We start from the raw sequence: 16,328 nt of genomic DNA, 5'->3' as shown, positions 1-16,328 counted from the left end.
TACAAATAGATAAAAACCCTGATGAAAATAACTGACATGTATTGACTATCTAATTTGTGCCCAACAATTTGTAGTATTCTTCCTCTAAGCCTTTATGATGTTAAAGAAAATAAACTTTCCCATATATATATATATATGTTCCTATATATCCATATATATCCCTATATATATTTCCCTAACATAATATATGTGTGTATAATTATTCTTTTCATCATTTCTGCCCATGTCTTCTTTATCTCTATCAATTACAGGAGGAAACAAGCTAACAAATCAACCTTTCCATCTACACTGGGCTTGGATTTCTTTGGAAAAAGAATACTACATTGTGGAGGAAGACTCCCCATTCTTCGAAGTGACCCTCACGCGCAGGGGATACCTTGGAAGCACATCCTTCATTAGTAAGTAGCTTGGGACTGGTTGTCAGCGAAAGGGTGGGAAACGTGAAGTGTGGACTTCGTAGTCACAAGAACAGACTGAAGGAAAGTCAGTACCTGTTCTGATGGCAATGCCATCAAACACAGCTCTTTGGCGTAAACACGCTGGTAGGGCCTGCATAGAGGATCCAGTTATTTTCATTAATAATTATTAATAATTGTTCTAAGAACCCACCATGTTTTCACAGCACTGTTAGCTACCAGAACCTTCATTTTGGCCTTTTATTTATGTTCCCTTGAAGAAACAAACAGGGCATTTTATTTATTTATTTATTTATTTATTTATTTATTTATTTATTTGTGGTGGGAAGTTTCAAGACAGGATCTCACTATGTAGCCCTGGCTATCTCAGAACTGACTATGTAGACCAGGCTGACCTCAAAGGCATGGAGATCTGCTTGCCTCTGCCTCCAAATGCTAGGATTAAAAGTAGGAGCCACTACACTCAGCCTTTGTTGTTGTTGTTGCTGTTCACTTTATAAATGAACATTGGGAGCCTCCCAGACAGGTGAGACTCCACTTAGAATCCAGCCAACATATCAAAACCAGGAACAAAAAATGATGCAGAAAAAAGTAGCCAATCAAGAACGGTAGCTGCAGAGGAAGAGATGGCTCCAGAGGTGGAGGTGGCTCCAGAGGTGGAGGTGGCTCCAGAGGTGGAGGTGGCTCCAGAGGAGGAGGTGGCTCCAGAGGTGGAGGTGGCTATGGTTGAGATTGCTGCCAAGAACTTCAGCTGAAATGGCCTCCTTTCTTTCAGAAGGACTTGGCTTCTGCAATTTGTAGCCCAAGGTCTCCTTATGAGTTTGAATTAATATGTTAGGAAGACTTCCCATACCTCGTCTTTGAAGCTCTATCCGTGTAGAACACTCATGTGCTCAGGAGGCCTCCCCTTGCACCTAAACCAGCACCCTTCCAGTGCTTGCCATCCACTGGCTCACATAAGAGGCCTGTGTGTTACTGTGTTCCCAGGCAGACTGCTGCCTCCACTCTCGCAGGAACCCTAACATGACTGTAATAGCCGCCTCTGGCTGCTGCTTGAAAGGAACCTCACACATGCCTACTCTGCTGCTCCTGGAAGTTCTCTTGGCTCCCCATACCACCCCAGAGCAGGTCTGGCAACAGACTAACCATTCTAGAAGAAGAAAGAAACAAAAGCAGCAAGTCCAGCTCCCTGTTCCTGCCCCGACTTTTCCATGAGTATTCCATAGAACACAGGCTTCCTAATGTGTGCATGATCCACCTCAACATGGGTTGCTAACTGGCACATGGCAGGGAGGCAGAGCGGTACTCAAATTATTATTATTATTATTATTATTATTATTATTCATCATCATCATCATCATCATCATCCCATGGCCTTATCAAACAGAGTTGAAACCACCTGTTCATCTGTATATGTCTCCATACACAGAAACCTCCTTGAGGGTAGTAGTGGTTGCACTTTAATCTATGTGACAGAACAGTGATACCCTCCATATGTGCTGAGCAAGCGCCACCTTCTTCCAAGCCTCAGCTGAAGAGATCGCTCATCCTCCTCAGTCTCTACTTCCCACATGTGGCCAAGGCCATGGTCCTTAATATTGACCAGTCACTCCAAATTATATGAATGCAGCTGTGTGTGTGCGTGTGTGTGTGCGTGTGTGTGTGTGTGTGTGTGTGTGTGTGTGTGTGTGTGTAATATGCATGTGTATGGGTCAGGCATGTGTGTATATGGGTGCACATGCATGTGGAGCCAGAGCATGACACCAAGGATCTTCCACCATCCATGGGCACTTTATCTTTTGAAGGGGTCTCTCTCACTCAACCTGGCACTTCCCAATTCATCTAGACTGGCTGAGCAGCAAGCTTTGGGGATGCAGCGTCATCAGCCTCCTCACCTCCAGCACTGGGGTAGCAGACACACACAGTACCTGCTTTCCCACAGGTGCTGTGGACCGGGACATAAGTCTTCGTGCTTTTCTGCAGGCTCTTTACCCGCTGAGCCATCTCCCTGAGTTCAGTCTTTCCTTCACTGGTGTAGAAGACATAACCAGCTCTTCTACCCAAGAAACATTTTCATGCTTTAAAGCTAAGGATTATTTTCTTAGGGTTTTATTGCTGTGAAGAGATACTGTGACCACGGCAACTTTTTTTTTTTAAGATTTATTTATTTATCATATATACACAGTATTTTGGCTGCATGTATACCAGAAGAGAGCACCAGATCTCATTATAGATGGTTGTGAACCCTCATGTGGTTGCTGGGAATTGAACTCAGGACCTTTGGAAGAGCAGGAGCGCTCTTAGCCTCTGAGCCATCTCTCCAGCCCCATGTAACTCTTATAAAGGAAGACATTTGATTGGGGCTGGCTTACAGTTCAGAGGCTTAGTCCACTAACATCATGGTGGAAAGCATTGTATTTTGCAGGCAGACATGGCGCCGGAGAAGGAGCTGAGAGTTCTACATCCAGATTTTCAGGCAGCACAAGAAAGAATGTGTGACACACTGATGAGACCTCAGAGCCCGCCTACACAGAGACACACGTCCTCCAACAAGGCCACACCTCCCAATAGTGTCACACCCCATCGGCCAAGCACTCAAACACCTGAGTCTATTTCTATTCAAACCACCACAGTTATCTTCTATAACATTTCCAATTATTTGAGAAGGTGGCAGCAGAATTATACAAGCAACTATTAATCTCATTTTTTAAAAAAACCATGCCTGGTATTATCTACAAGAATTATAGTATTATATTTTATTTTATGCATTTAAACAACTATATATCTGAAATTTTAATTGAATATACAATTTTATTTATTTGTTTGTTTATTCTGAGACAGGGTTTCTCTGTGTAGCCTTGGATGTCCTGGACTCACTTTTGTAGTCCAGGCTGGCCTCGAACTCACAGTGATCCACCTGCCTCTGCCTCCCAAGTGCTGGGATTAAAGGCGTGCGCCACCACACCTGGTACAATTTTATTTTTTTATTGGTCAAACTTACGCAATATATTCTGGTCACAGTTTTCCGGCCCCAACTCCTCTTTCCCACCTCCACACCCACCCTACCGTGCCCTCTTCCTCTCTTTAGGAAACAAACAGGCAAATGAACCAACACATCAGGATTTACTTAAACAAATGAAGGAGGAGGAGGAGGGAGAGGAGGAAGAGGGGAGGAAGAGAGGAGAAGAAGGGAGGAAAAGAGGAGGAAGAGGGGAGGAAGAGGGGAGGAAGAGAGGAGGAAGAGGGGAGGAAGAGAGGAGGAAGAGGGGAGGAAGAGGGGAGGAAGAGGGGAGGGAGAGGGGAGGAAGAGAGGAGGAAGAGGGGAGGGAGAGGGGAGGAAGAGAGGAGGAAGAGGGGAGGAAGAGGGGAGGGAGAGAGGAGGAAGAGAGAAGGAAGAGGGGAGGAAGAGAGGAGGAAGAGAGAAGGAAGAGGGGAGGGAGAGGGGAGGAAGAGGGGAGGGAGGGGGAGGAAGAGGGGAGGAAGAGGGGAGGGAGAGGGGAGGAAGAGAAGAGGAAGAGGGGAGGAAGAGGGGAGGAAGAGGGGAGGAAGAGGGGAGGAAGAGGGGAGGAAGAGGGGAGGAAGAGGGGAGGAAGAGGGGAGGAAGAGGGGAGGGAGAGGGGAGGGAGAGGGAGGAAACACGTGGGAGAAGCGGGAGCAAGCAGGCCTCTGTGAGTTTGAGGCCAGCCTGGTCTACACAGTGAGTTCCAGGACAGCCAGAGCTATGCAGAGAGATCCTGTTGCAGAGAGGGGTGGGGGGAGAGAAAGTACAAGAAATACACACACATAAAAATACAAAATCGGGAACCATAATTACAAGTGAAAAACTAGTAATACAAAAAACACCCCAACAAAGCAGTATGAAGCCAAAACCAACCAAACAAACAAACAAACAAAAAACATTGAGCATATTTAGAGTTGAGGATCTGTTGCTGTACGTGGGGCCTACACTTAAGTGTGGTTTGTAAAACCTAATGAAACTCCATTGAAGAAAACTAATTTTTCCTTTGTTGTCAGTTGTCAATTGGAGATAGTTTCTTGGTACAGATGGAATCTGGTGTCCACTTCCCCCTCTCAGAGCTGGGACCCCACCTGGCTTGACCCTGTGCAGGCTGGAAGTCTTCCTCACTCATCTTCTAATTCCCAGCGTTTGACCAGTCCAGGGTCATGCGTTAAGATATGCTGACACAAATCCGTTAATGGCTGTTCTTCTGTCGTCTCTCCTTCATGCTTTCGGGCACAGCATTGTCATCTTTGCAGTGGAACTCAGGGCCTGACACATACTTAGCAGCTGCTCCACCACAGAGCTGCGCCACTGCCCTTCCTTCCTTCCTTCCTGCTTTCCTCTCGATCCAGTTCACAGTTCCTTACTCTTTTAGCTGGGAACAATGTTCACAAATATCATTTCAGGACGTTAAAATGAAGCGACATCTATGTTATCTATTTTGCCAACAATGGAAACCACTGTGAAGGGGAAAATATTCCTTCAGACCCTCGGGTTTATGTCAAGTTGTATGGCTTTTATTCAGGCATTGGAACCAAAGAGGAAACTGCAGAAGAAAACAAGGATTTTGAAGGAAAGACTCCTGAACGGGTCCAGTTCAATCCCGGCCAGTCTACAGCCAGGTGGAAGGTGGGACTTCTACCCGACAAGAAGTATGAGGCCTCAGAAACCTTCCAAATCATCCTATCGGATCCCGACATGGCTGCACTGGAATTTCCAGAGACGGCAACCGTTGAAATTGTGGATCCTGAAGACGGTATGTCATGCACAGTTTAATAAGGGGGGAGGGGGGTCTTCCTAAACCCAATTTTCCTATCTTTCACTTAATAATAAATATTTCACACCTTTCTCATACCTGATAGAGTTAATCATGTTGGAAATGTAGGGGCCAATGGCTGCACACTTCTGCACAGGTGTGTTAAAGTAGCAGGGGCCGGTTTAAGACCTGCTGAAGTGTCTTCTTCCATCTTTTCTAGAATCAACAGTGTACATTCCTGAGGCGGAATACAAACTCGCAGAGGCCATTGGGGAGTTTCTGATTCCTGTAAGGCGGTCTGGAGACACCAGCCAGGAGCTCACGGTCATCTGTTCCACGCGTCCAGGTCTGAGACTCCATGGGGGCGTTTGCATGTGGCAATAGCACTGTGAGAGTTTGGTTGGGGCGATGCTGGGAGTGGTGGGTGTAGGGAAGGCAGAGGGCAGGGCATCGAGCACCAGGCTCAGGCACGGCCCGTGGGTTGCGGTTTCCCTCTGCTCCAGTGCTCTGAGTGCCCCCAGCTAGCTAGTCACCGTCAAGCGGAGAAGAATGTGCTCAACACTGGAACAAGAAAGCCTGCTCTCCACGTTGCACTGTGAGAACCCAGTGAGACCCTCGGATGACGCAGTTTCTGTGAACTAACGGGGAATATAAGCAAGGCATTCCTGCCTCCACTGGTCTGCGTGGCTTCAGAGCAACACTGTAGGATAGTCTAAGCCACTCTGTCTCTCTTCTTCCCTCCAGTCTTAGAACTATAAGTAACTCCAGCTTTGAGATCTGGAGTTCTCACACCTCTACATGTGGCCCCGTTCTTTCTGGTTTCTCCAAATATATATCTATACAGGGAGAAAATGCCCCTGTCCTGCATCCTGCCCCTTAGGTGCATGCTCTGGGATGGATTAGACTTGTACACCAAACAGAATGAGGAACTAAACGAAAACCACCCGGGTGGGAATAAGAAAAGGGTCTTGTTCGGTTCTGACGTCAGCAAGGAAGCCTGCCTCGCGCCTTTGGCAGGGAGAACAGGAACGCGACATAGCGGGGAGAAGCGGAAGGTGTCGGGCGTGGCCTAAGTCGAGGCTGATGGCGTGGGGAAGCTGAAGCCGGTGTGAGAGATGGGGTGCCCTGTGTGACTGGTTAGGAGAGCACATTTGGGTTTCTCTGGTTCTTCCTAAGTGAGAAGAGAAGGTAAAAAGTATGAAAGCTGGGCTCACTGGTCCCCAGTGTTCTGGGAGTTACGGGGAGGTACTTATTTACATATGAGGGTTTCTCGTGTGTGTGTGTGTGTGTGTGTGTGTGTGTGTGTGTGTCTGTGTGTGTGTGTGTGTGTGTGTATGATTCATGTACCCATGGACACGTGGAGGCGAGAAAATGATATCAAGTTGTGTGTTCTATCACTTGCCACCTTATTCACTTACTGAAGGGAGCTGGGTCAGCAAGTCCCGGTGATGCTCCTGTCTCTGGCCTCCACAGTGCTGAGATTATAAACATACTCTGAGGTTTTTGTATGTGAGTTTGTATGGGATTTGAACTCAGGTCCTCACACTTGTACAGCAAGCACTCTGAGCCATCTCCTCAGCCCTGTAGTCTGGGTTTTATGTGTGCTTCAGCCACTGTCCAGTCATGCAGTCTGTCTCCAAATCCCCGCCCCCCTGTTTGTTGATATACAAACCATGAAGATTTAGTTCTTTCCAACTTGGTCCTCTACATACACACTCTCTCTCTCTCTCTCTCTCTCTCTCTCTCTCTCTCTCTCTCTCTCCAAAAACAAAACAAACAAAAAACATTCCTATGCTTTGTTTTTGTTTGTTTGTTTGTTTTTTTGGTTTTTGAGACAGGGTTTCCCTGTGTAGTCTTGGATGTCCTGGACTCAGTGTGTAGACCAGGCTGGCCTCGAACTCACAGCAATTCACCTGCCTCTGCCTCCCAAGTGCTGGGATTAAAGGCGTGCACAACCACGCCTGGCCCCTTATGCTTTGTTTTAGTACCAAACCTCCACAGCTTTTTCTGAAAGTGATAGGGAATACTCCCACCAGGAAAGAAGGGTGCGCTAGTTACTTCCTCGCTGTTGTGAGAGGGCACCTGACGGAAGCCCCGTGAGGACAGAAGGCTTTGTCTTGGCTCACAGTTCCAGGATACAGTCCATTGTGGTGTGGAAGGCTCGGAGGCAGGAGCATGAGGCCACTGGTCCCACTGCATGTGCCATCAGGAAGCAGAGAAGGAACGGCTAGCATTCCCTTCATCTCCTTTTGATGGCATCTAGGACCTTAGCCCACGGAATGGTAGCACGCACCCTTGTAGGTCTTTCCACTTAGAGAAACCTGTTCTAAATCTGTCCCAGACGTGCCAAGATTTGTTTCCGTGATGATTCTAAATCCAGCCAAGTGGTCGGATCACAACCGAACGTCAGAGGGCGACAATGGGAGGCAAATGGAAACCCTTTGCCAAAGCGGCCTGCAGAGTCATCCCCAATCATAATATAGAGCCAATGGCCTGTGTCACTTACCCAGAGTCCCAGTCAGTATTTGTGGTTTATTAATAAGATGTATCTTCCCTCCATCCAACCACTCAACAGCTCCTGCAACCCCTGCTGATTTTATTCATTGTTAATTGATAAACGTTTATTTTAAACTTTTGAAAAGGCTGAAATGGCTACCTTGAAATTTCAAGCTCTGAGATATTGAAGTCCATGTGGTGGGCAGAGCGAGATGAAGGGCTACAGTGGCCTTCCATGTGAGACATTTGGCAGTTCCCACAATTACACAAGTATCCTTTTTAAAATTACATGTATTATCTGTAGGCCCAGCTAGCAATCAATCTAGACACAGACACTTGTTATATTTTAAGACAGCCTTAGTTAACCTGGGGCAGGGCAGATCTCAATCTCTAAACTGCCTCCCATAGTGGGGCAGACACGGGATCTCTGCCTCAATCCCATGCCATCTGCTGCCAATAACGTCTATCAAGCCACCTCCCAACCATAATCCCATATACTTGCTCATGTTCTTCATCTGGGCCGGATTCTCCATCCACGCCAGCGGCATGTGCTTCTTCTCCAGCTAACCCATGGCGGCCTTCCTCTCTTCCCTTCAGGTCTCTCTCCTTCTCCTGATGGCGGTCCTTCTTCTTCCCAGGATTCCTCTCTCTCTCCTAGCCCCACCTATCTCCTGCCCTGCCCAGGTGGGATGGCTTTTATTAAGCAAAAGGTAAATCACAGAGACAGTAAGCAGTAATTAGCATTAAAATACACCAGACCATTCCTCCCCCCCTCAACACACAAGGGTTGGGTGCTTTCACACATACCATGTACGCATGCCATGCGCTAGGGAGAAAAGTGACCCTGTTATCTGCTTCCTTGTTTTAACCACAGGCAGGAAAATAAATTTTGTCTAGAGTCCAGGTTCACGCACCAGGCATTCTGTGCTATGTGACCAGCAGGCATGGAGTTTTCTGAAAACGTTTTTTAAATATGGAGACCTAATAGGAAGTCACATTCTGCAGGGGAGTTTTGTGAAAAGCTCAATTTGAGTTTGGTCCTCCACACTCCCAGGGAGGCAACTCCCACCTTCACCACCACCTCTGCCAGCTGACTCACAGAGCGGTACTCCCCGATTCCCAGTTCATTTCCAGGGGGAGGGAGGATTGGGAGACACCCTTCCAGCTCAGCATTACATGTGCTCTACCATACTGCTCCAGGTATGACCTCACTGCACTGAATTCTGGGAGGCCCTCTGATTATGGACGCAGCATATCAGGGACACCAGAAGTGTTCGTCTATCTATCTATTTGCCACATATACATATATATGGAATGTATTCGACTAATACAACAACAATGGCTGGCAGTGAGTGGAAAGTCCAGAAATCTAGTCATTTCTCCGTCCTCTAAGGCTGGGTGTCTCAGCTGGTCTTCTGCATGTGCGGGAATCCTGAAGAAGTAAGCTCCAAGGCCAGTGGAGGACTGGATATGCTAGCAAGGCAAAGGCAAGCAGGCAAAGAACAAAACCATCCTTCCATTCTCCTTATATGGGTTTCCAGCAAAAGGTGCTGGAGGTGTGCCTTCCCGCCTCAAGATCCAGACCACAAGTGTGCCTTCCATTTCTGTATCATAGTTCGTCCCAGATGTAGTCAAGTTGACTGCAAACATTTAGCCGTCACACCAGAAGAAGTACAGCTAAGGGTTCACATTTCAGGAGTGCATTTGTTACACCCCCCAGCCACCAAACACTTCCTCAGTTAAGGCTTATGTGATCTTTCATAGGCACACTGGGCCCTTTGGAATTGAGTACATGCTCCTGAAATCAGCTGGCAAAGAAGGAAGACTTCACTGGGCAGTGGCGCACACCTTTAATCCTAGCTGGCAGATCTCTGAGTTCAAGGCCAGCCTGGTCTATAGTATGAGTTCCTGGACAGCAAGGCTACATAGAGAAACTCTGTCTCAAAAAACCAAAACAAACAAAAACAAAACCGTAGAGGAATGTTAATTCAGAACATGGCTGTTCTGGCAAGAGAGCACATCCGAAGATCATCCAGGTCTGTGTGATTCTGCTGGAATGCAAACATGTCTTTAATCCAGGAGGCAGAGGCAAACAGATCAGAGTTCAAGGCCAGCCTGGAATAGAGCAAGTATCAGGAAAAGAAAAGTTTGGGTCCAGGCGTGGTGGTACAGGCCTTTATTCCCAAACAAAGAAGTTAGTTTGTAGAAAGAAGCACCCATGTTTGAAAGTGATGTTTAATTGAGGGGCAGAAAAGGTGATGAATCAGAGAATATTTGACAGAATAAGATACGCCCAACTCTTGGGACAAGAGAGAGGAAAAGGAAGCTACTTAAGAGGCAGTTTTACAGAGAGAAGAGGCAGATTTTACTAAGACAGGAATAGAGAGATGGGTGGCAGAGAGAGAGAGAGAGAGAGAGAGAGAGAGAGAGAGAGAGAGAGAGAGGAGTGTTCAGGTGAAGATGGAATGAGCCAGGAACTTAGAAGAAGCTAAAAGATTAGGGCAGACTTCTGAGTTAGCTCCAGACCAAGCAGCCCAATTCAGGCCAAGAGAGAAGCCATATTAAATAAATCAGCTGGGAAAGAGTTTGAGCCAGAACAGCTGAGTTGAACCAGCCAGCCCAGAGTTCAGAAAGAACAAGTAAGGGTGAGCTTATTAAGCAGTAAGTCTCAGAGGCTGAAAACATTCCAGGCTCAGGTTAGATTGTACTTGGCTAGAAGCTTCCAGGACCAAGCCTAGGTTAGCAGAAGGAGGTAGTGAGCCTCCCAGAAAATAGTTGAACCAGGAGAAAAAAAGTTACTTTTACATAAAACAAAAAACAAAAGAGAAGTGGAAGAAGAAGAGGAGGAGGAGGAAGAAGAGGAGACTTCCTTATGGAGCGTTGCTGTCCACCTTATTTTCTTTTCACTTTTCAAGTCCCAAAAAGGAATAAGCTCAGGGCTTGCAAAGAGGCTCAAAGGGTAAAATCACTTGCCACTCAACCCTGACAGCCTGAGTTTGCCCCCAGGACCCATGTCATGGTAGAAAGAAAGAACTAACTCCAAGATCATCCTCTGACCTCCCCATGTGCTGTGCCCACACACATGCATATTTCTCACACACACTGATGGTAACAGCAAAGGTTTTTTTTTTTTAATTTTAAGAGTAAAAGTAAATTAAACTTAGAATTATTAAAAATTCTACATACATCTGACTGTATCTGGTATTTTCAGGATAGAACCTCTGTGTGTGTGTGTGTGTGTGTGTGTGTGTGTGTGTGTGTGTGTGTGTGTGTGTATCCCTGTGTTACATGTATACAAATGTACAGGTGTGTGCAATGTGTGTGCCATGCATGTGCGTACAGAAGTGAGAGCAGGACACCAGGTGTTTTTCTCTATCACTTGCTGCCTGGTTTCTCGCGGAAGCAGAAGCAAACACTTCGGCAAGGCTGACTGGCCAGTGAGCTCTTAGGATCCAGTGAACTCTGTCCCCCAAGCTCTGCTGTTACAGGCATGTGCAGCCACGCTTAGCCTTTTACATGGGTCTTGAGGATTCACACTCAAGTCCCCTTGCTTGCAAAACAAGTGTTGTTACCCACTGAGCCATCTCCCTAGTCTCTTAAGAGAAAATCTAAAAGAACAGGCTATAGGATTGTCCATATGTGGAGATACAGCCAAACACAAAAACAGGAAAATCTTCAAAATATGTCTCAAGTGCTTTGTCTTCGTGCTTGATTCTGAACAGCTCAAGCTAAATGGTACATACATGCACTGTCTCAGTCCTCAGGGTCAGAGGAGAATTGTTGTTTGTAGAATATGATGCTAACATCCTTGGCCTCCAGATGTTAGCACCCAGTAGCATCCACCCACCCTCTCCAGCTGTGACTCTCTGAAATGTTGCCAGATATTAACAAATGTCCCCCTGAGAGCTCTACAGGGAAATGTTTTCGGTTCAATGATGCTTTGTATAGAGACTTGCTAATTAGATAGTTCTCGGCCCTACTTTGTTCATCAAACAGATCTCATCTGTCTCCTACTTATCGGCCACTTTGTTGTTAGGAAGGTACTCTCCTTGGAAGAAATAAATGGTCAATGAAAGCAAACCACAAAGCCAGAGGGATAGGAGTAGTATTGAGTCATCCTGTGGTTTTTGGTCAGCCTGAAACTTAGTACGCACGTAGGAAGTTAATGATTGGCTTTATCCAGTTGAACCAGACCCTACAATAAAACATACGGGGTGGACATGGCCCCACTTCTCTGATTGGCCATGTTCCTCAGTGTCTTGATGAGAGGTAGGGAGGGTTGTGAACACCCGGTCTCTACACGTTCCTGTGAGGTTGATGTATTTGGCTGCAGCTTTGGTTTGCGGGAAGCCAGAGACCAACTTTCTCTTTTACCTCAAGTACTTACTAGGCAGATCTTTTCAAAGTTCGTCTTCTGTGGGTCTGTTAGGGGTGAACTAAGTTCTGTGTTCACCAGCTCTTGGGTGAGTAGCTGTCTTCTCCTCCCAGAATCTTGATTTCACTTCCACAGTTATTTTGAAATCGGCCTTTGATTTGAAAACCATCTTGGTAGTGATGACATTTTATATCTAAGACCTTTTGCCATAAATTTGGGTCTAAAGCTGTGAAAGTTCTGGAGGCTTCATTCAATCCATGGACCAGTGCCAATTTAAGACCCTCCTGCTGCTCCCAGGTGTCTTCCCTCCGGTTCCATGTTTGCTTGTGGAAGGTGCCCCAGGCCAGGCCCGGCTCCTCCTGCAGTGCCAGGCCTGCATCTGCTCCTGGGAGAGACCAGTTTCTAAGCTGAAAAGCCCTAGGTTTCTGTTTTTGAATTTTGAAGGATTTTGTTGTTGTTGGAGCAGAGTATACTGTTTCTGTTTCTGACATTGTTTTGGACTCTTGATAGGTTTCCTCACTTTCTTTCAGCACAGAAAAGCCAAGGTGCCTAGCTTTGCTTGCACTGTAGTATAAAGCACCTCAGAGGGGCTCGCTGGCCAAGCACTGAGAACAGACGTTGCAAGGACTTGAAGGTCTCGATCTGCCCCCTTTCCCCACTCACTTCCCTGTCTTTGTCCAATCATAGGCCTTCCTCTCCAGCTTAAATTGCTACTGACATAATTAAACTTTTAATTTATATCAATGGCAATATCCTGTGGTCTTGACTAGCCCATATACCTACCCAAATAGTTCCATAGGTAGGCCTGGGTGGGGGTGTAGTTCTGTGGATAGAATACATTCTTGGTGAGCACAAAGTCCTGGGCCCAACCCCCAGCACTGCATGGACTGGACATGGTAGTACAAGCCTGCAGTACCCAGTACTCAGGAGCTGGAGGAGGGAAATCAGAAGTTCAAGGTCATCTTCAGCTACTGATGAGGCTGAGGTCAGCCTGAGATCCTGTCCCCAAAAAAAACCAAAAAAAAAAAAAAAAAAAAAAACCAAAACCAAAAAGTTTAAAAAAAAAAGAAAGAAAGAAAAGAAACACACACACACACACACACACACACACACACACACACACACACACACACAAAGAAAACAAAAGCAAACCTAGAAGATTAGAAAATGGATTGGCTTTGGCTTAGCAGTTCTTAGACAACACAGCCATTCAGAATCAAACACCTGCTGGGGTTGTTTGAGAGCCAAGAGGACTCTCCAGTCCTAAAAAAAAAAGAAAGAAAGAAAGAAAGAAAGAAAGAAAGAAAGAAAGAAAGAAAAGAAAATCCTAAGAAATATTAGCAATAAATATTCAACATAGGAAGCATTGGTGGAGTGGACAGCCATTACTGCCGAGTCTCATAACTTGTAGAAGTGCTGAGAATAACTGACTATTGAAAGCTCAGCCCTACATAAGGCATCGATAGCACAGCTACCAGGCTCAGGGAACACAGCAGAGGCGAAGACAGAGACAGCGGAAGAGCTGAGGGAGGCATTGAGCAGTGTGATGTACTGTCTTCTAAACATGGCCTGGAGTTTGAATATGCTTCCTGTCGCTGTGATAAAACACTAAGCAAAAACAGCTTGGGGAGAAAAGTGTTTATTTCAGCTTAAAGTTTATAGTCCATCCTTAAGAGAAGTGAGGGCAGGAATTACCGGCAGGAACCTGGAGGCAGGCGCTGAGACAGAACCACGAAGGAATGCTGCTTACTGGCTTGCGTTAGTTATATCCACTACTTCTTACTAAAGGAAGTGTAATAGTAGATGTTCACTCTTTTCCAAAGTTCCTTGTCAACTGGATTGAGACATTTTACTGTCTTTGATGTGGTCTGCTTAAATCATAAACTATTACAACAATTTGTCACAATTTTTACTCTAAATCTGTGCAGTTGTATAAAATAATGATATGATCACTTCATGGTATGGTTAAGAGGAAGGTTTTTTTCCTCTCTCCCTCTCTCTCTCTTTTTTTTTTTTTTTTAATTGTAGATATGGGAGAGAAAACAGCCAGAGGCATCTGGAAAAGTCTAGAGCAGAGAAAGCAGGAAGTAGCGTGAACAATGCCAGGAGACTAGACGTGGCCAAGGCTTCTCTGTGAGAGGGGGAAATATAGTGGGGGACAGAGCAGAGAGAACCTAATGAGAGAAGCAGGCTCAGAGCACAGAGAGGCCATAATGAGACTAGCCGGGTTATCAGGAGAATGAGTAGTGTGGGAGAAACCCATGAGCTGGATGGAGTTTAGAGAGGGGAGCAGGTGAGAGGGGCTAGGATGCCAGCATGGACTCTGAAATGTGTAACAGGTACCTGTGACCCTGAGGGAGCCAGCCTGTGCTTTGATACGCTGATAGGTGCCAGGGATAGGGAGGCTGCCAGAGATCAGGCAAATGGCTCCTTTTGGCAGATGGGAACCAGTGTCACAGGTTCCTGAGGAATGCTGGCTTTTGTCTAGCCACCAGAAAGCCTCCTATAGCCCAGATTGATCTCATTCTGGGTATTTTTGGCCGCCTTTTGGAGCTTGGGGTTGGAATTTCCTTCGGACCTGACAGGGAGCAAAAATCAGCGATAAATGGAAACAAAGCCATGATAGAGAGATGTCTCAAAGCACTGTGGTAAATAAAAGAGCCAAGACACACAAGACTACATGGTATGTTTTTCTATTTATATGGAATTCTTATGATGTCAAATAAAGATATAGAGACACAAAACAGATCCGTGGTTTCTTCAGTCTGGAAGACAAGAGGAAGAGGGATTGCAAGAAGTCTAAGTCTGCATTTGTGGGAGGATAAAAAGTGTTCTATGTTACGGTTATGTTGCTAGTTACATAGTATATGTTACAGTTATGTTGCTAGTTACATAGTATTTGGACTTATCCAAATTTATCAAGTTGTTCATTGTCCTGGTAAATCTTTTTAAAAATATTTTCTTTCTTTTTAAAAATAATTTCTGTATTTGTATTTCATGTGCATTGGTGTTTTGCCTGCACGGATGTCTGTGTGAGGGTGTCAGATCCCCTGGAACAGGAGTTACAGACAACCATAACCTACCATGTAGTTGCTGGGAATTAAACCCAAGTCCTCTGGAAGAGCAGCCAGTGCCTTTAACCACTGAGCCACCTCTCCAGCCCCTACAGTGAGAAACCTTAACACAAGTGAATTGTTGGATAAACTGTAAAATAGGTCTAGATAGAAGGCTTGGCAGCTAAGAACATGCCCATTCTGCTCTTTCAGAAGACCCAAGTTCAGCTCCTAGTATCCCTCAGACAGCTCACAATCCATTCTAACTCCAGCTCCAGATGATCAGATGCCCTCTTCTGGTCTCCATGGGAACTGCACTCATGTCTCTCTCTCTCTCTCTCTCTCTCTCTCTCTCTCTCTCTCTCTCTCTCTCTCTCACACACACACACACACACACACACACACACACACACTTTAAAATTAAAAAAACAAAAACAAAAATCTAAAAATTCACGCACATATAAAGTGCATTGACTACAAGCTAAAAATCTCCTGATAGATCCTGCACTGTTTGCAAACTGACACACACTGCATACATGTGTGTATGATGTCAGCATGCAGGGAATTCTAATCACAGTGTGAGTGACAGATTATGGCATAGGAAGAATGGAAAAACACTATGCACTTACCATACCATAGATTTCCTGGTCCTCCTGCCTCTGCCTCGCTACTGTCTCATTTGTTAATGTAAGAGTAAGGCTAAACCAGTTGTAACCTCTGTCCTATTGTCTTCAGCTCATGCAATGCCTAATCTAAGCAAACCTTACTAAATATGTCCTTCTGTTTGTGAGGAGGCTGAGGAAAGAAACAACTTGACAGCGTGACCACCCAGTGATGTGGTTAAAGAAGAGAGAGAGAGAAAATATCCTGAGACACTGGAAGAGTCCAGAATAGAGAGAAATAGAAACAGAAAGAGCACAGGCAGCGTTATTTGAGGGAAAGAGGAGACTAGCAAAAGATGGAGAGTGAGAAGAGGGTAGAAATAACAGCCGAGCACGGAGGCGGGGGGTGGGGGGGTGGGGAGAGAACCCTGCTGTTATAAAGAGAACGAAAGGGTGTCGGGGAGGAGGGAAGCCTGCGGAGGCCATGTGGACTGTGAAATATATAACAAGTACTTGTGGGGAGGGACCGAGGGAGCCTGGAGACCAGCATGGCCTTTGAAATGCAGCCATAGTGATGCCAACAGATCCATGTGTCCCTTCTGTCAGAGGTCAGGGAAATGGCTCCTTTT

At 45.9% G+C, this 16,328-nt stretch overlaps 1 protein-coding gene across 1 annotated transcript in view; it reads left to right on the top strand.

Moving 5' to 3' along the window:
- The window catches only part of FREM3 (FRAS1 related extracellular matrix 3), a 49,160-nt gene that overhangs the window by 25,355 nt on the left and 7,477 nt on the right, over positions 1–16,328 (top strand). The window contains exons 3-5 of the mRNA XM_084757913.1: positions 252–398; positions 4,943–5,173; positions 5,394–5,519. Of these exons, the coding sequence (XP_084614039.1) occupies positions 252–398; positions 4,943–5,173; positions 5,394–5,519 (504 nt within the window). The remainder of the gene's footprint in view (positions 1–251; positions 399–4,942; positions 5,174–5,393; positions 5,520–16,328) is intronic.

The sequence above is a fragment of the Acomys minous genome (genome assembly GCF_964271855.1).
Source record: "Acomys minous genome assembly, chromosome: 14".
Taxonomy (NCBI): Eukaryota; Metazoa; Chordata; class Mammalia; order Rodentia; family Muridae; genus Acomys; species Acomys minous.
This window is presented reverse-complemented; position numbering and strand designations above follow the sequence as displayed.